Source organism: Peromyscus maniculatus, chromosome 2 (assembly GCF_049852395.1).
Source record: "Peromyscus maniculatus bairdii isolate BWxNUB_F1_BW_parent chromosome 2, HU_Pman_BW_mat_3.1, whole genome shotgun sequence".
Taxonomy (NCBI): domain Eukaryota; kingdom Metazoa; phylum Chordata; class Mammalia; order Rodentia; family Cricetidae; genus Peromyscus; species Peromyscus maniculatus.
The window spans coordinates 132,940,758-132,961,373 of record NC_134853.1 but is presented as its reverse complement, the minus strand read 5'-3'; the positions used below and the strand labels follow the sequence as shown (position 1 = coordinate 132,961,373).

Genomic DNA, 20,616 nt, shown 5'->3' with positions numbered 1-20,616 from the left:
CCACTTGAATATTTGTGTATTTCTAAAATAGGTAATTTTATAATTTGTGAACGTGTTCAAGTAAAGATATTTGGAGAAAAGAATATATTATGTGGGACAAGGTAGCTCCTATTGCCACTAAAACCAATGTAGGGATAATGGGAGTGGGAAAGACGGAGGAGCAAAGTATCTGTATGTTTATTTGTTTGGTCTTGTATGGCTTTTTTGTTATTAGTTTTTTCAATTAATATTTTAGTTCTTTTTATTCTTTTTGTTTTCTAATTTTCCTTTGGGAGGGGGGCACTACAAGGGTGAAGGGCTGACACAGAGTGACTGGGAGGTGAGTGGGATTGGGGTGAACGATGTAAAATTCCCAAACAATCGATACAATTTATATTCAAAATGTATTTAATATAAATCAGGTAATACATTAATAGTGTGAAAATTTAGAGGAAATAAATATGTCTGAAATTTAATAAATTTAGAAGAAATGAATATGTCTGAAAATTTTCAGCACATTTTCTGAGACATAAAACTTGCCTAATGTATAGTTAAAAAGAAAATGAATAGAAATCTAAAACACTGTACCAAAGCTTCTCTGTCTAGTAAAATGTTCCTGGAATAATGGTAACATTACATATCTGTGCTAACACAGTTGCTGTTTGCCCCATAAAATAGCGATGATTGGGATGATTGGCTTTTTGTCCCATTAGACCATGAAATGTCGCAATGAGCTACAATTGTGTAATTTTGCTCTACACTACAGAGGTGAGTTTCATATGACATCCAATGAACATTAATCATCTGAGTCTAGAGTCCTACATGTATGTGCACACATTTGTGGATTTATTCAGTTCGTTTTAAATTTTTAACTTTCCCTCCTAATTTTTTCATCCAGAATAATTCAGAGTAAGGAAAGTAGCATAAATGCCATATAGCTGCCTCTATTTCATATATTATATATGAGGATAGTGATGATTGTAGTTAAAATCTTTTGAAAAAGATTTAGGAAAATTAATCAAGTACTAGGTAGTCAGTAAATTGATCTTGAAAGAAATGGAAGTAAGTATTATTAGTAAAAATAATATTTTTCTTTCTTTTATTAAACATTTTTCATAGAATATTTTTGATCTTGTTTTCCCCTGCAACTCCTCCCATATCTTTCCTACCTCCTTACCCCCCCCCCCAACTTTTTAGTAAGAAACATATTTTAAAAATTCAGTTCATTTAGAAAATTACTAAAGTGTTGTTAGGGATATTTGAAAGGATAATAAAACAACCTAAAAGGAATTTGATTGTATGTTAGAAATATAACAATGTATGGAGGAATAATAAGAAAGTGTTTACTGATAGAACTACTTTCTGCACTGTAGTTATTTTCATTTTTTATCTTCCATGACATTCAATTCAAAACTAATAGTATAGAATTCATCTTGCTAACCAAACCATGCAAAAAGAGTCAAACACTGATAATTTTCCAACCGCTAAACCCTCATAGACTTTGAATCATGGGCACACAGCAGTCTCAGGAATCCATGCCTACCTGTGACCTTGACCTCTGTGATGTGCTCTTCATAGAATTCACCGTCTTTGAAGATGCAGTGGTATGGTCCATCGTCATCAGCAGTCACATTAAAGATCCTGAGGGTCACTTTCCCTTCTCCAATGGCATCTTTCAGGAGTTCTGTCCTCTCCACATACTTGGAGATAGTTTCTCCATGCAGGTCTTTACCATCCCTGTACAGGTACACTGGCTGCGTATAATGGTTCCTGAACCAGCGAATCTCCATGTGCTGTGCTTGTTGTGGTGGAGACAACTGACAACTGAGTTCAAGAGTTCCACCCAAGGGAGTCAAGACTGGCCTAGTCAATCCAGTCACTGTGAATTTTTCTGTGAAGGAGAAATCAAAAGACAAGAGTGTAAATGAGTAAATATATTCACACCTTTTGTTAAAGTCATTCTGTTTGTTTTTCCCTCTTCTGTCTTCTGCCCCCTCAAGCATATACACATACTTGACTTAAGATCACGTTTTTTATCCTGAAGGTATTTTAATTACTAATTATTTAATTGATATTAAAGCAAAAAGTGTTACTACAAATGGTTAGAGAAGATTTTATGGAACTATTGGAGATGCCGAGCTACTTCAAGACAGGCTGGATTCAAGATAAATCAAGGCAATGTGCAAGTCTGGGTCAGGTAAAATTGCAAAATGAGTAGGCCATGTCATGTAGTGGAAATTTTGCTGAACTGAGGCTCCAGGGACAATAGGGAATAAACAGACTGTCTGGCTTGTGAAGCATGCACAAGGTTTGTAGATGAAAGTGTGACAGACACTGCTGCCCCTTTGTTAAATCCTCCACCTTTTATATGATCCAGATGAAAAAGATGCCACCTCCCTTGGTCTGGTGTGTTCAATAACAGGCCTGCATTTTATGATATAGTCTTGATATGCCCTTGTGCCCTGGGGTTCCTGCTCCACCCTGATAACTTAATAGGTGTTATTTTCTTTACTTGTATAATTAAGCTGTTTGTAATTTTGTTCCTTGTGATTCATACTGAGTTGGTAATGATAGTTTATTTGCACAAATGTACACAGTTATTCTGACTCACCATGTGCACTCAAAATTTAACAAACAGCTGCATAGTTAAATGGAGTTACTCAGGGCAATACTCAGCTTAAAAGCTATTGTTTCACATGATGTAGAGTAAGGTAGAGCTGGGCATAGCCTTGACAATCTACAGTAAATAAAGATGAAAATTAGCTCAATATTGTGACATTAGAATATTGTGAATCAAAACAAGCCATCAATCAATTATTAGAATAACTGAAATCCAAAACATTGACAACATTAAATGATCAAAATATGAGGACAATATGACTGTTATTTTTTGTTGGCAGCAATATAGAATGATTCAGACACTATGGAAGACAGTTTGGCATTCTCTGACAGTGCTAGATGTGGACTTACCATACTTTCTTTCTATAGTTATGATTCCATATGTACTTCAAATGAGTTATAAAGTACTTATATATTGAAATGTATACACAAATGCAAATAACTTCTTTATTCCCAGTTGCTAAAAATTGGAAACAATCAAAATGCCCTTTAAGAGGTAAATGAAGAATTGAACTCTGGTTCACTCATTCAATGAAATATTATGAATTAGTAAAAGAACTTGTGCAACAGTTACACAAATATTAGTGCAGTGACCAACCAATTTTGATTCAATTTAAGACATACCCCATGAGACAGAAACCATACCTGACACTCCTAAAGTGGCCGGAACCTGAGATCAGATAAGTCATGTGCCCCAGGGAGAAACCCAGTATTACTGTTCTATGAAAAGAGTATAGTAATAAAATGACTAATAACATACTGCTATACCCGTAGATCAGTGCCCAGCTCAACCCTCATCAGAGAAGTTTCGTCTTGCAGTAGGTGGGAAATAATGCAAAGACCAACAGCTGGAAAATATGCAGAGAGTTAGAACTTTGGTACACTCAATGAGATGTCTTCATCAAACTCCTCTTGTTTAAGGTTCGGGGATCTAAGCAGAAGAGGAGTCAGAAAGATTTTATGACCAAGAAGTGATGGATGAGGAAGGAAACAATGCAAGGAAACAATATCTTTCAGACACAGCAAGACTGATCCACACATGCACCCACAGAGACTGGGGCAGCACACACAAAACCTTCACAGGTTTAAGACAGACAGAGTCCCAGAATAGAGAGGGGGAAGTGGAAATGAGGTCCCACCCCTAACAAAAGCTATCTGCAATTGATACCCACTGGGAAAGGGAAACGCACTTTTCTCCAATGGATTCTCACTGAGTATGTTAACCACACTCCAGGGCAGGCCCAAGCCCAGGAGTAGCTGGTCAATCCAAAACTGATTTAACAGAATTTTAGAGGACGTTTTGTTTGGTTTTCCATGTTATTGCATTTTTTTTTTCTTTTTATCACATGTGCCTTTTGCTTGTTTGTTCTGGTTTTCTGTTTTTGTGTTTCTTTTTTGTTTTCACTTTTTTCTTATGTTTTGTTTCTTGCTAAAGAGAGAGCAAGAGATTGAGAGTAATAGAGAGAAATATAAAAAAGAGAAGGCAAGAGTGAGAGTAAAAGAGAAAGATTGAAAAGAGAGAGACAGAGACAAATAAAGATTATAAAGTTGACTGGCTAAACAAGATCTGGGAGGAATGGAGGGAGGATATGACCAAAGTAGATTGTATTCAATTTTGTTTTCAAAAAATAATTTTTAAACCGTAATGAGTTACATGGATAAATTTAATCTTTGCACGTGAGAAAAATCAGTTTAAAATGGACATATCTTATATGATACTATGCTACATTCTAGAAAACAGTGGCACAGATGCAGAACAAATAGCTGTAACCTTTTGTCTTGGGGGGAGTGAAAGAGGGACAAATGGGTACAGCTTACAGAAATCTTAGGATGATGAAGGCTTTATGCATGATAATGAAATGGTAAATATATGACATTATGCACATACACAATAAATATCAGGAATTTTGGGTCTGATCATGGAAAAAGATAAAACTACAGGGTAAAAGTAGCACACAATGCTCTTCTGTTTGGGAAGCACTTTAGCAGTTTCACAGGAGATAGCTCTCAAAGTTGAGACAACTGGATGGTTCTGGAAGGACATAAGGACCAAGAAAATCCCATAGTTTGAGAGGAGGCGCGCGCGCGTGTGTGTGTGTGTGTGTGTGTGTGTGTGTGTGTGTGTGTGTGTGTGTTTGTATGTGACACCTCTCCACAGCACAGAAGGGAGTCTGTGGTGGTATTCTAATTGTACTGAAATGTGATTTTGATTGTATGTTAATAAATAAAGTTACCCGGGGATCAGAGCTATTAGAGCCATAGACAGAGTGTGGCGGTGGTGGTGCACGCCTTTAATCCCATAGATCTCTGTGTGTTCAGGGATACAGCCAGCATTGGAGACATACGCCTTTAATATCTAGAGGGCTGTACATACAGACAGTGACGAGGCAGTCACGTGTTTGGGTTTACAACCAATGAGAAGGCAGAATGACTATGAAACAACTTACACACAGGGAAATAGCTCTCTTTCTGGAAGCTAAGACCACCGCAGGAGGAAGGGTGAGATTTTAGCTCTGAGCTCTGATCTCTTGGCTTTCTCTTTTACATTGGTTCTGTGTTTCTTATTTAATAAGACGGTTGGTTACATCTACAGGAGTCCCTGGCCAAAGAACTATGAAGAGTATCAGTAATTTCAGTGTTTTGGTTTTGTTCATTGTCACAATGACAGAGTTTATCTTGTCTTTGTCTAGAATGTTTTAGGTGCACCCTACACAGCATCCAAAGCAGGATGGCACTGAATGAGTAAAAAACAACTTATCTGTAATATATTCAAAACAATTAGCTATGCAAAAGTATGAATTTGACATTGATGAACTTTTGCATTAATCGGTCTCAGTTTTGAGGCAAGCAACATAAATTCAATGAGCAAAAACTATCTTCACCTCATCATTATAACAAGGTGTTAAGACTCAGTAGTACAACATGAGTGAACACTATTATAAATTTGAATTTTTAACTAATGATAATCTGTCCACAGTTGTTCAGGTCTAACAAATATACCATACTAAGTCAAGATGTTAAATAGTAGGGGGAAACCTGTGTTAGAGAAAATAAAAGTATGGTGACTTCCTTATTCTGTTCATTTGACACATAGATTTTCAATAAGAAGAAAGTGATTAAGAGAATAAAGTTATTAAAATTTAAAAAAATACTTTTTATGTTATGTTCATGAGTATTTTCCTGCATGTATATATATGTAAACCATGTGTATGCCTGGTGACTGTAGAAGCATCAGATCTCCTTAGAGTAGAGTTTTGAGCTATCATGTGGGTGCTAGGAATCAAAACACGTCCTCTGGAAGAACAGCGGGTGCTTTAATAGATACACCATCTTTCAAACCCAAGTTTATTAAAATTTAAAAGTAATCATCTTTTATAATAGCCAGAGGTTAGGAACCTATTGTGAGCGACATAAAACATCTTGATTGAAGAGTAAAGAGAAATCAAACTGGAACTGACCTGGAAACTTTCTCCCACCTAGATAGCTTTCACAGTGATGGAATTTCTATGAAAGTCCCTAGGTATAAAAGTCATCAGTGGACTTACCCAACAGTGGACTCTGTATGTCTCAATAAGCAAGATGTACCTACCTGTGTAATAGTGACAGGACTATTTATGGGGATAACCATCATTTCCTTATTGTATTTGAAGCCTGTAACACAGGAGAGAATACAATCTCTGGTACTGTAAATTTGGTCAAAAGGCCATGGCTGGGGAGGTCATAGATCATAGGCAAATTATTACCAATGTTTTGTTAAATGGAATTATGTAAACTGCTTTCTAAATATTTTTACATTTATAACTATAGATTAGTGCTGCTTTCAGTCTTAGTTAGAGAAGCATCTTTTTATAGCGGGCAACAGTCAATTAGGTTTTTGACTGGCAAGAGTACTGAGAATTAGTGACTGTTTAGTGATCAACCCAAAATAAAGCATTTATAGCAATGTTCTTGAGGGTTAGGGAACGTAGTGGAATGGTAGAAGAAGAAAGAATGGACGTAAGAGCTGAAGGATGAGAAGGAGTGCTGCAATATCCTATATTCTGGGCACACCATGGCTGCTGCACTCATGAATTACAGTGGCTACTATTACCAGCAGGAGAACTGCACAGGGTCAAGCCAGTCAACATTCCAATTCATGAAACCCCGCTACTGAGAAACTTATTAGCAATTGATGGTTGCTCGGGGGAGGGGGAATCATTTTTCTTTAGGGTGTGGCTGTTAGCAGGTTGCCCATTCCACAGTGGGTGGATGGCCTCACACCCATGTGCGTGCAGATGGCAATAGTTGGACTCAGATAAAAAGAAGACATAATGAAGGAGGCGAAAGTATTGAAGTTATCTGAAGGGAGTGATCTGAAGTGACAATTATAAGTGGATTCAAGGCCTGCTCTATAGGAGGGATTTCAAGCCTGAGACTGTAAATTTGGCCAAACACTTATGGTTGGGGAGGTCAGGTGTCCTAGGGGTAACTTACTACTGTTGTTTAGCTAAACTGATGATGTGGTGTCAAATTGATTCCTAAACATCTAAGAGAAATTCATTAATCAATGTACTTAAACTACCTAAATTCAGGCAATGTTGTAGAAGAAGAGACAGAAAAAATGTAATAACTAGAAGACAAAGAGAAGAGTGATGAAATGTTATTATCTGGGTTCAGCTTAATCATTGCAATCATGGATATACGGGAGCTGAGTTTGCCTACTCTGGGCCTATAGAAGACTAGACCTGTCAACTGCTGGTCATGGGAACAGGAAGGACTCATGTAGCTCTTCCCCTACCTCCCCTCCACTGAACTGTTGGCTATTGAAAGATTTGGGGTGTAAGAGTTATTATCTTCAGATGTGTACATATTGGTGAGCTCACCCTGATTAAATTCAGTAGGTCATAAAACAAGACAAGACAAAACAAACAAAAAACCTCAAAACATAAAACACAAACATGGGAAAGTCACCTGTAAGAAAGAAGGGGAATTGAGGAGGGAGACAAGAAAAGGTGGTTTTGAGTAGCCACAATGCATTATAGACATGTATAAAATTGTAAGAGAACAAAATTATTGAATAAAAAAAATAGCAAGGAGTAAATGACTGGTAATGAAAAGAAAATAAGGATTTAGAGCATCATCAACACTTCAGATAAAAAGAAACATTTTTGAAAGATATTCAATATTGCCCATTAACATAAACAGAAAATGTAATAAAGGTTGGATTTTGTTTTCCACCTGAAAGCTAAGAAAAATAAAAATCACCTTGTCTCAGCTACCAACTCCCTTAGGAACTCCCTGGAACCCACTTGCAAGGGAATCAGTTAGGAGATCTTTACTTTCCCTTCTTTCCTCCAATTCTAATCCCTCAGGCTCAAGCTCAGCTCTGTAGCAGACCATCTGCTGTGGTCTCCTTTCTTCCCTCTCACAATCTTCATGGACCATGCAGATCTTCTCCTATAGACTACCTCCACCACACCATCCTTTTATCTCAACTGCCACCTCCCAAAGGCACTCCCTGGAAACACAATGGGGATGAAGGCAAAGAAATCATGTAGGGAATATTCACTCTCCCGCCAGTCTTCTAATTCCAATATTCCAGTCTTATCCTAGGCTCTGTAGAAAACTCTTGTTACAGAAGGGGGCGGGTCTATGTAGATCCTAGTAACACATCCAACTTTACTCCCTCCACTGGACCCTTTCAACCTCCCCTTCTAGTCTATTCCATTCCTTAGTGTCAATTCCCAGTACCTAGAAATACATTCTATCCTCTATTTATCACATCTGGAGGGACTTCAGGATCATTCCCAAACCCAACTCTCAGCCACTACTCTCTCCTAAGAATCAGAGAAGGCAACAGAAACCAAGGAATAGAACATCCACTCAACAAAGACAAAACCAGATATCAGCATTTAGAATTATAATCATCCCAAACCCAGATGCCTAGACACCAGCATAAAAACACAATAAATAACAGCAAAGACAGCATGTCTCCAGTAGAGCCCACTGCTCCTACTACACAGGCCTTGAGAAATGAAATATAACAGAAGCACAAGACAAGGGCTTCAAAAAAGCTATTATGAATATGTTAAAGCTCTTGAAAGGGGAAATGGAGGAATCTATTAAAGAAATCTATGAAAACGCAAACAGTGGAATGAAATGAAAATATTTCAAGACATAAAAGTGAAAATAGAATAAATACACACCTAAACCGAGGAAAAATTGGAATTGAAAAATTTAGGAACTTGAACAACAACCTCAGAGGCAAAACTCACCAATAGAGCACAAGAGATACAAGAGAGAATCTCAGGCATTGAAGACAAGATATAAGAAATGGATACCTAGGACAAAGAAAATGTTGAACCTAATAAAATTCAGGCACAAAATACCTGTGAAAAAATTAAATTGAAGAATAATAACAAGAGAAGCAAAAGACATCCAGGTCAATGGCACAGAAAACATTTTCAACAAAATCAAAGAAGAAAATTTCCTTAACCTAAAAAAACAGAGGGCTATCAAGGTACAAAGGCATACAGAACACAAAACAGACTGGACCAGAAAAGAAATTTCCCACAGCTCATAATAAAGCGTAAAATGTACAGATAAAGATAAAATATGAAGGGATGAAGTCAAAACACTTTTTGATGATAATATGATTGTACACATAAGTGAACCTAAAAGTATAACCAGGAAACACAGAGTTTACTTTCAGTAAAGTAGTTGTATCCAAAATTAACTCACAAAAATTATCAGTCATCCTATTTACAAATACAAATGGGCTGAGAAAGAAATCATGGAAACAACACCTTTCATGGTAGCCTCAAATTATATAAAATATCTTATGGTAAGTCTAACCAAGCAAGTGAAAGACTTGTATGATAAAAAATGTTAAGGCATTGAAGAAAGACAGTAAAGAAGATATCAGTAGATGGAAATATCTTCCATGTAGAATTGGTAGAATTACATAGTAAAAATGGCCATCCTACCAAAAGCAACCTATAGATTAAATGAAATACCCAACAGAATTCCAAAATCCATCACCATGGATCTTGAAGGACAATTTTCAGGTACATATGCAAACACAAAACCCAGGATAGTTAAAACACTCTTGAATAATAACAGAACTGTTAGAGGCATCACACTCTCCATCTCAAATTGTATACTGCAGAGATAAAGTAATAAAAACAGTATGATATTGAAGGAAAACCAGACACATTTATCTTTGGAATCAAATTGATGACCCAGACATAAGTAGTTCATATTCCTATGGATATCTGTTTCTATGAAAAAGAAGCCTAAATACACACTGGATAAAAGATAGCATCTTTAACAAATGGTACTGGTCAAACTGGATGGCTGCATGTAAAAAAATGAAAATAGATCCATACTTATCACTAAGCACAAAACTTAACTCTGAATGTATCAAGGATCTTAACATAAATGTACATACATTGAGTCTGATAGAAGAGAAAGTGAAGAATAGTCTTGAACTCATTAGCACAGGAAAGACTTTTTGAACAGAACACCATTACCACAGGGACTAAGAACAACAAAGAAATGGGACCTCATGAAACTGAAAAACTATGCACAGCAAAGGGCAGTGTCATTTGGAGAAAGATTTTTACCAACTACACATTTGACAGAGGGATACTATTTACATTATATAAAAACTTTAATAATCTAGACATCAAGAAAACAAATAATCCAACTAAAAATGTGATAAAGATCTAAACATAGAATTCTCAAAGAGCACAGCCAAATGGCTGTGAAACACTTAAAGAATTGTTCACCATCTTTAGACACCAGGGAAATGAAAATCAAAAATACCTTGAGATTTCATCTTATACCCTTTAGTTACACTTGTCAATAAAAGAAATGCCAGCTCCTGCTGGTGAGGATATGAAGTGAGAGGCACAAACATCCATTGCTAATGGGAGTTCAAGATTGTACAGTCACAAAAGTTATCACTGTGGTCATTTCTCAGGAAGCTGAAGACAGTCCTACCTAAAGACCTAGCTATTCTATTCTTAAGCATATACCCAAAAGACACTTTATCATAGCACAGAGACACTTGCTCAATCATATTAATTGCACCTCTATTCATAATAATCAAAAATTGGAAACAGCCTAGATGTTTTTCAATGGATGAATGGATAAAGAAAATGTTGTACATCTACACACTGAAACATTTTATTCATCCACTTAAATATGAAATGAAGTTCACAGTAAATGGATGGAGCTAGGAAAAAAAATCATTCTGAGTGAGATAATCCAGACTAAGAAAAACACATGTATGTATTGATTTATATGTGGATGTTCTCTTTAAGTCTTCAATAAGAATGCTACAATCCATATAACCACAGAGGTTAGGTATAAAATAAGGTGTTGGAGGGAGAGATGGACTTGCCTAATAAGGAAAAATAAATTATGTACCAATGGATGGAAAGGGATGTAATGGGAGGGTCAAAAGGGGATGGGGTGTGAAGAAGAAGGAAAGGGGAGGAAATACAGTGAGGGACAGCCAAAACTGAGGCTCATTTCTGGGGAAACACAGTACAGTAGATTACTAAAGTTGCTTCGTATATATATGAAGGCAATCCAAATGAAATCACGCAATACTTGGGGAGACAAAGCCACGACTGGATATCTCTTGTCACCAAAGGAAGCTTCTGGTACCAGGAATGAGTCTAATTCAGGTGATACCCAAGTAAATGTGCATCATTGAAATTTATCATTGGAAAATCAGCTTTTGCTAGAATATTCTACATCTTTTATATCATTTGTTGTCTAAGTTTTTTCTTTTAAATGTCTTCAAGAAATCTGTATTTATTTGTGGCTTACACAGATGTCTCTACAAAGGCAAAATCTCATTATTCTAGCCCATTTTTATCTTCCCTCATCTTCCCCCCTCTGTATTCTTAGCTTTGATGAATTTTAATCTGTATCTGCTGTACAAGTTACTCAGTGTAAAAGTGATATGTAAGTCCTGTGCATTCACTTTAAATATTGAGTCCTCAAGGTAAGTATTCTATCTCTTTCATTGCACTTTCTTCCTAGAAGCTGAAACAAACCCAAGGAAAGGCTATTTGCTGATTAGGCATAATTACTTGCTCCTCTAAGCTGGATTCTCTTGTGACTGTCTTCAACTCATTGCTACATTCAAACTTTAGGGACAATGATTTCAATGCCTTGTTCTTTGTACCATACCTTGATTTTCCTGGCATACTTGACATTGCTAAGACTCATAAGAACAAGTGAGAGTCATACCTGGACTCAGTGCCACCATCTGAGGGAGGTACAAGACAACACAGTGTATGACAAGAAGTACTTCTGTAGCTCCCATGACACCTGCGATGAAACATATTAGATGAAAGTTAGATTATATTTATTTTAACTGTCCATTAAGTTTCCAATTTCCCTATAACCATAGTATCTTGCATGATATGTGTATTATAGTAATAAAAATCTATCATATGACTACTGGAATAAAGGCCAAAATACTAAGTAACTTATTTTAAGAAAAAATGAAATGTTTATGACATATCTGCTGTGGGATGGTCTGTATGTCAAATTGCTCTGATTAGTCACTAAATAAAACACTGATTGGCCAGTGGCCAGGCAGGAAGTAGGTGGGACAAGGAGAGAGGAGAATTCGGAGAAGCAGAAGGCTGAGGCAGAGAGAAACTGCCAGCCACCACCATGACAAGCCGCATGTGAAGACACTGGTAAGCCACAAGCCATGTGGCAAGGTATAGATTTATAGGAATGGATTAATTTAATCTATAAGAACAGTTAGCAAGAAGCCTGCCATGGCCATACAGTTTGTAAGCAATATATGTCTCTGTGTTTACTTGGTTGGGTCTGAGAGGCTGTGGGACTGGCGGGTGACAGAGATTTGTCCTAACTGTAGGCAAGGCAGGAAAACTCTAGCTACACATATCCTTCTTGAATTTTGAATTAACAAAATAAAGTACATACATACACACACACACACACACACACACACACACACACACACATATATATATATATAATGTGTTTCACAATTTTTTTCCTAAAATTATTTTATTTTCATGTGTGTGTGTGTGTGTTTACCTGTATATATATATATATATATATATACCATTTGCATTCCTGGTGCCCACAGAAGCCAGAAGAGTTTGTTTTATCTCCTGGAACTGGAGTTAAACATGGTTATAAACTATATGGATGCCAGAACTAAACCTGGGTCTTCTTCAAGAGCAAAAAGTACTCTTAATTGCTAATCCATCTCCCCATCTGTCTTTTAAAATATTTTATTAGTATATATTAATTATACATAATGATGTCATATGACATTTTCATACATGCATATACTTTGAACTTAGTACCATTGCCCTCTCTTGTGGCCTCCCAGTCCCACTAATCTTCTTCCTCTTTCCAACGCCTTTCCCTTATAATATCACATCTTTTAATTTTTAGAGTAATCCTTTGAGTTTAATTAGGATATTTTACAGGACATGGTAAAGGTTTGTTTATAAAAACATGGATCACCCATGGCTACAACACTGAAAAAGTGTATCCTCTCCTCCCTAGCAATTATTAGCTTCCTATAAAGCCTCAGAGTGGGATGAGGTCTTGTGAGGTTCTCCCTTTGCCACAATGAAATTATGGCACTAATCTTGTTCAGGTCTTGTGCAGATAATCACAGTTGCCCCACTATTTCTCCTAGATAATTTTATTTTCATACATTTTTAAAAGAAAACATATCTCTCACTTCTCCATCACCTTCCTCTTTATAGATTTCAATGACAATGACTCTACCTCTATTTCTTTATTATTGTTATACACATACACACACATATACACATATGAATACACATATATACACAAATGCATATATGTGTGTAACAACATTATTGCATTTCAATAAACAATAATGTTATTATTGTAACATCATTAATAAAGAAAATGTATGTATACATGCATATATATGTGTATGTGTATATATGTATAAACATATATATATATGTAACATAATGAGTCATTTTTTTCTGATTTCTGTGTGTATGGTTTCAAGGCTGACCACTCTACATTGGACAACCAATCATGGGGCTCATTCCTGGAAGAGTCTAATTCTCCTTCTCCCAGGAGTCATTAGCTGTCTGTAGTTCTTTATATAGATGTGGAAACTTTAGAAAATTTCTCCCTTTTACATTAACATGTCCATTAATTCCAGCGTTCCAGTCTTGCTTACATAGCTATTTATAGGAAATCAACTTTCTAAATTTCCATGTACGACTGAGAACATGAAGTATTTGTCTTTTTGTGCTAGCCTATTTTAGAAATTGAATTTTTAAAGATACATTGTAAAAACTGAACAGGGACATCTCACATGTTCTGTCCCTTTCTGACTTTGTTCATTATAATTGGATACAATAGAGAAGTTATCCTTGTTGAGAAGACCATGGCATGGGCAAAAGTCTCATTTAATGTGGTTGAGAAATAATAATCATAAGAATATATTTTCTTTAGCCCTGATCAAATGACAGTCCAGAGCTTGATCTCAGTATTCACTACGATTCAGTGGTACAGAGTAATTTTCAACTGATTCATAAAGAAAACTTGGGAACTTTCTTCCCCCAGACACTAACTCCCCACCCTTCTGAACCCCAAGATTTACTAATCCTTAAATACACTTCTGTCTAAGTCTTTGGAACTTGTTTCTAGGGGGACAGTATTCCTCCAAGGAGGCATAAGGAAGAAAAAGTAGAAAAAAATTATCTGTGAAGATAGAACCATATCCCAAAAGCTTACTAAATCCCCTACTTACCTGAGCCTGAAGATCCCAAGTCAGTTCTCTGTTGTCCCTATGAAAACATCAGTCGACTCGTCGGGGTTTTTTTTTTTTTTATAATGCTCCAGCAGTTTTACTGAAGCTACCAAGCATGCCAGAGTTAGATGGAGATCAGGTTAACTACCAACGCCCCCTCTCCTAACCTGAAAGTCTGGCTCTATGATTCCACAAGCCTGATACTTGGGTGTCTTTCCAAGGGAAGTTCCTAAGGGACTAATTTATCAACCCACGAGTGAAATCATCGTTTAGCTCAATGTCTGCATCTGGTATTATTCAAGTACTAGCAAGACTCGCCTCACCCAGGGAGAAAGCAAAACAAAACCTGATCCATACCTGTCATATACTGAGTGCCAAAGGAAAAGCTATGATAATGTATTTTGAATGCTGGACCAATACGTAGGAAGAGGAGAGAGTCGTAGAAGCACAAGTAAATGGCTTTAAGTACAGATGAAGCATCCCATGAAACCTCACTCAGTTGACAAGAAATAACAATAACCTTGAAGCAAAAAAACCAGTTAGTCCAGTTAAGCACAGGAGCACAGTAGTTTCTCAGGCTGACAGAGTAACTTTATCTTGAGGACAGGAAAGAGAGTAGTCAATTCAAAATACTCCCAGAAATTTGCAGTAGTTGCTGGGAGATAGGATTGTAAGGAAAAAGGAGAGGTAAACTTCAGGAAGAAATAAAGGAAGTTATAATAATTTAGGAGATATAAATGTTTTATATTTAAGTGTATGTATATATGTGCAGTCAAGGTTTAATATAGATGTCATACATATATAAGTATAGACTGAATATGAATGCATATAGAAACTTATGTACATACATATACTTACAAAATATTGCAGGTATTTTATACAAGTATGTGCACATACATATAAAAGCACATTTCAGCAAATGTGTAATTATATCTCCACAAATAAGTCACATAAATCTTGGTAAATTTTTCATGCATATGTAACTGATTATAAATCTACACATGTAAATGATTTAAAATATATTTTCTTGTTTTTTATCTTAGCCATTCTGATGGGAGTAAGGTGGTATCTCAGAGTTGTTTTGATTTGCATTTCCCTGATTATTAGGGATGTTGAGCAATTCCTTAAATGTCTTTCAGCCATTTGAGCTTCCTCTGTTGAGAATTCTGTGTTTAGCTCTATAGCCCATTTCTTAATTGGACTGTTGGGCATTTTGATGTCTAATTTCTTGAGTTCCTTATATATTCTGGATATCAGCCCTCTGTCAGATGTGGGGTTAGTGAAGATCTTTTCCCATTCTGTAGGCTGTCACTTTGTCTTGTTGACCATAACCTTTGCTTTACAAAAGCTTCTCAGTTTCAAGAGGTCCCATTGATTGATTTGTTTCTCTCAGTGTCTATGCTACTGGTGTTATATTTAGGAAGTGATCTCCCATGCCAATGCTTTCAAGACTACTTCCTACTTTCTCTTCTATCAGGTTCAGAGTAACCGGATTTATGTTAAGGTCTTTGATCCACTTGGACTTAAGTTTTGTGCACGGTGACAGATATGGATCTATTTGTAGCCTTCTACATGTTGACATCCAGTTATGTAAGCACCATTTGTTGAAGATGTTTCTTTTGTCCATTGTACACTTTTGGCTTCTTTGTCAAAAATTATATGTTCATAGGTGTGCGGATTAATGTTAGGGTCTTCAATTAGATTCCATTGGTCCACATGTCAGTTTTTATGCCAGTACCAAGCTGTTTTATTACTGTAGCTCTATAGTAGAGTTTAAAGTCAGAGATTGTGATACCTCCAGAGGTTATTTTGTTGTACAGGATTCTTTTTGCTATCCTGGGTTTTTTGTTTTTCCATATGAAGTTGAGTATTATTCTTTCCAGGTCTGTGAAGAATTGTGTTGGTATTTTGATGGGGCTTGCATTGAATCTGTAGATTGCTTTTGGTAAGATTGCTCTTTTTACTATGTTATTATTATATTATGCTAGAGAGGATGTGGAGCAAGGGGAACTCTCCTCCACTGTTGGTGGGAATGCAAACTTGTACAGCCACTTTGGAAATCAATATGGCACTTTCTTAGAAAATTGGGAATCAATCTCCCCCAAGACCCAGCTATACCACTCTTGCGCATATACCCAAGGAATGCTCAATTATACCACAAGAACACTTGCTCAGCTATGTTCATATCAGCATTGTTTGTAATAGCCAGAACCTGGAAACAACCTAGATGCCCTTCAACTGAAGAATGGATAAATAAAATGTGTTACATATACACAATGGAATACTACTCAGCAGAGAAAAACAATGACATCATGAGGTTTACAGGCAAATGGATGGATCTAGAAAAAAAATCATCCTGAGTGAGGTAACCCAAACTCAGAAAGACAAACATGGTATGTACTCACTGTAGGAGGATACTAGATATAAAACAAAGGATGACTAGATTGCTACTCAACTCCAGGGAGGCTACCTAGAAAACAGGACCCTAAGAAAGATACAGGGATCACCCAATGACAGAGAAATGGATGAGATCTACGTGAGCAAACTGTCCATGAGTGGGGTAATGAAGGGCAGGGGTCGAGGGAAAGAGAGCTTTGGGAAGTGGGAGATCCCAGCTGTATCAAGAACAGAGAGGGAGAACAAGGAAAAAGAGACCATGATAAATGAAGACCCCATGGGAATAGGAAGAAGCAAAGTGCTAGAGAGGTCCCCAGAAGTCCAAAGATACCTTCACAATAGACTACTGGCAATGGTCGAGATAAAGCCTGAACTGACTTACTCTGGTAATTGGATGGCCAAATACCCTAACTGTCGTGCTAGAAATCTCATCCAATGACTGATGGAAGTGGATGCAAAGATCCACGGCCAGGCCCCAGGTGGAGCTCCATCAATCCAATTGGCAAGAAAGAGGAGGGATTGTATGAGTGAGCACTGTTGAGACCAAGATTGGAAAAAAGCACAGGGACAAATAGCCAAACAAGTGGAAACACATGAACTATGAGCCAATAGCTGAGGAGCCCCCAACTGCATCAGGCCCTCTGGATAAGTGAGACAGTTGATTAGCTTGAACTGTTTGGGAGGCACCCAGGCAGTGGGACCTGGACCTGTCCTTAGTGCATAAGCTGGCTGTTTGGAGCCTGGGGCCTATGCAGGGACACTTTGCTCAGCCTGGGTGAAGGGAGGATGGGATTGGACTTGCCTCAACTGAATCTACCAGGCTGAGTTGAATCCCCAGGGGAGTCCTTGCCCTGGAGGAGATGGGAATGGGGCTGGGGGTGGGCTGCGGGAAGGGCACGGAGGGTGGGAGGAGGGAGGACAAGGGAATCCATGGTTGATATGTAAAAATAAATCAAATTATAAAATAAAAAATAAAAAATATATAGACTTGTAGCTTGAGTTTTTCTGCCTTGCCCACAGTCAGGACAAATCTTTGTCACCCGCCAATCCCACAGCCGCTCAGACCCAACCAAGTAAACCCAGAGACTTATATTGCTTACAAACTGTATGGCCATGGCAGGCTTCTTGCTAACTGTTCTTATAGCTTAAATTAATCCATTTCCATAAATCTATGCCTTGCCACGTGGCTGGTGGCTTACCTGCATCTTCACATGCTGCTGGTCATGGCGGCGGCTGCAGTGTCTCTCCCCCAGCCTTCCGCTTCCCAGAATTCTCCTCTCTCCTTGTCCCACCTACTTCCTGCCTGGCCACTGGCCAACCAGTGTTTTATTTATTGACCAATCAGAGCAACAGATTTGACATACAGACCATCCCACAGCATAGATTAAAAAAATTAAATATATTTTCTTAGTTCTTTGAAATTTTGGACAAAGTTGATTGATCATATTCACTCCCAGTTTATCCCAGATCCATTGACTTTCCCTAGTCAATCAACTTTGTGTCCTTTATTTAAAAAAAATAAAATAAACATTTTTATTGCTATGATAAAACACCATGACCAAAAGCAACATGGGAAGGAAAGAGCTTATTTCAGTTACAATTTAGGTCACACTCCATCAATGATAGAAACAAAAATAGGAACTCAATCAGTTTGGGAACTTGGAGGCAGGAACTAAAGCAGAAGCCTTGGAGGGAAAACTGCTTCCTGGCTTGATCCTTATGCCTTGTTCAGCTTGATTTCTTACCACATGTCCAGGATTGGCACAACACAGAATGTTCTGGATTCTCTCACATTAGTAATTATCAAGAAAATACCACAGTCTTGTGTACAGATCAAACTTATGATTGGTCATTTTTTCAGTTTGGATTTCTTCTTTGCTGAAAAGTCTTGGTTTGTGCCAGGTTTGCAAAATCTAACCAAAACAACCATCAAGACCAATTTGTGCTATTCAAATATTTTCATATGTACAGTCTTCTACCCTAGTACAGTTAGCTTACCAGGGACTCCACTCTTAGAGAAGACTCCCTCTCCCTCTCTCAGCAGCTATCTGTTGTCAATGACTCTGCAACTATGGGGGGGTAATTACATCCTAAACTTCTTTCTCCATGCAGAGATTTGGTCTGTCTTGAACTTGAATAGGTTTTGTACATGCTGTTGTGACCACTGTGAGCTCATATGTGCAACTGGCCCACTGTGTCCAGAAGACATTGTTTCTTTGTGTTAATGTAACATCTCTGGCTCTTGTACTCCTTCATTTCTTCCACATTGATTCCTAAGCTTGGGAAGGGGGGATAGCTTAGATGTCTCACTTCAGGCTGAGCATTCCTCAGTTTCTTTTTCTCTATACCTTGTTCAATTGAGGGTCTATGTGCTAATCACCATCTACTGCAACAGGTTGAGATAGGCATTGGTTTATGGTTATAGACATAGGTAATTGAGTCAGTTTAGCACTGTGGCATTTGTCAGGATAATAGCAGTAGGTTCTCTTTTAGGGAATGTGGCCTATGTAGACAAAAATTCTAACCCAATAATGGTGCCATTTATGGTATTCCACCAAATTGAAAAATCTAAAATAAATGTGTGTGTATGTGTGTGTGTGTACACACACACACACACACATACACACACACACACACACACACACACACACATATATATATATATATGATGTATGTATGTATACACTAAAAAGAGTTAAAGCAAGATAGAATAAATACCACAAATAGACCTATAACACCCAATGAGATAGAAGCAGTAATTAAAAATATCCCAGCTAAAAAATAAATCCTAGGGCCAGACAGATTAAGCACAGAATTGCATCAGGCTTCCAAAAAGAACTAATATATTTATGACTATCTCTCAAAATTTTAGAAATAAGAAAAGGAAGAAATATTTTCAAATTCCTTTTTTAAAGTCAGATATAACCATACCAGACAAAGATACAACAAATAAAATATTATAAGACAATATTTTTGATGAACAGAGAGGCAAAATTTGTAATATTTGCAAATTGAATTGAAGAACATATTACACAGATTATCCACAATAATTAAATTCCTTATAATAATTTCCTTCCAACTTTGCATTCTTTCTCTTTCTCTTCTTCTTCTCTCACTCTCACTGAGTCCATTTAGTGATGACTGTTTGTGTAGGGGTGTGGGAGTATCTACAGAAGCATGGAACACCTCTTTGGTATTAATAATGAATGATTATTAATAATGAACCACATTAATAATGAAACCAGCTCTCACAGTACCCATCAATTGTCAATAGCTATTTAATTAAAGATGGGACTTCAGGAGCCCCCAACTCATCCATGGTGAAATTTTGGCTGGGTTAATTTTGTATAGTCTTATTTTCAGTCCCAGATGGTGTGAATTTGTATGTTCAATGTGCTGCATGTATGTAGTGTTTTACTTTAATAATCCACTCTCTCTGACTATTATGGTCTTTTTGCCTCCTGTTCTGTCTTGATCACTGAGAACTGGGGAGGGGAAGTGTGATATAAATGTCCCACTTAGATCTGAGCACTTCACCATCTCTTATCTTCACATCTCCTGATTTTGGGTCTCTGTACTAATCATTATCTATGGTAAAAAGAAGCTTCTTTGATAAGTGTTGAGAGATACATGAATTTTTATTCCACTAAAACAAAATGTATAGAGAAGGTGGAATTTTTAAATGCAATAATCTGCCAAAGATAAATAGAAGTGATGTAAATAATTTAAACAGATGCATAAAAACCATGAGATAGAAGCATTGATTTAAAATCTCTCACTTGGACTTGGGGGAAGGAGGTGGGAGGAGGGAGAACAAGGGAATCAGTGGC

At 37.1% G+C, this 20,616-nt stretch overlaps 1 protein-coding gene across 1 annotated transcript in view; it reads right to left on the bottom strand.

The window, feature by feature from the left end:
* Positions 1 to 14,454, bottom strand: part of LOC143271945 (putative selection and upkeep of intraepithelial T-cells protein 1 homolog) — a 39,408-nt gene extending 24,954 nt beyond the window's left edge. The window contains exons 1-3 of the mRNA XM_076564786.1: positions 14,390 to 14,454; positions 11,845 to 11,925; positions 1,523 to 1,870 (exon numbers count right to left, since the gene is read on the bottom strand). Of these exons, the coding sequence (XP_076420901.1) occupies positions 1,523 to 1,870; positions 11,845 to 11,920 (424 nt within the window). The 5' untranslated portion in view covers positions 11,921 to 11,925; positions 14,390 to 14,454. The remainder of the gene's footprint in view (positions 1 to 1,522; positions 1,871 to 11,844; positions 11,926 to 14,389) is intronic.
* Positions 14,455 to 20,616: the final 6,162 nt, after the last annotated feature.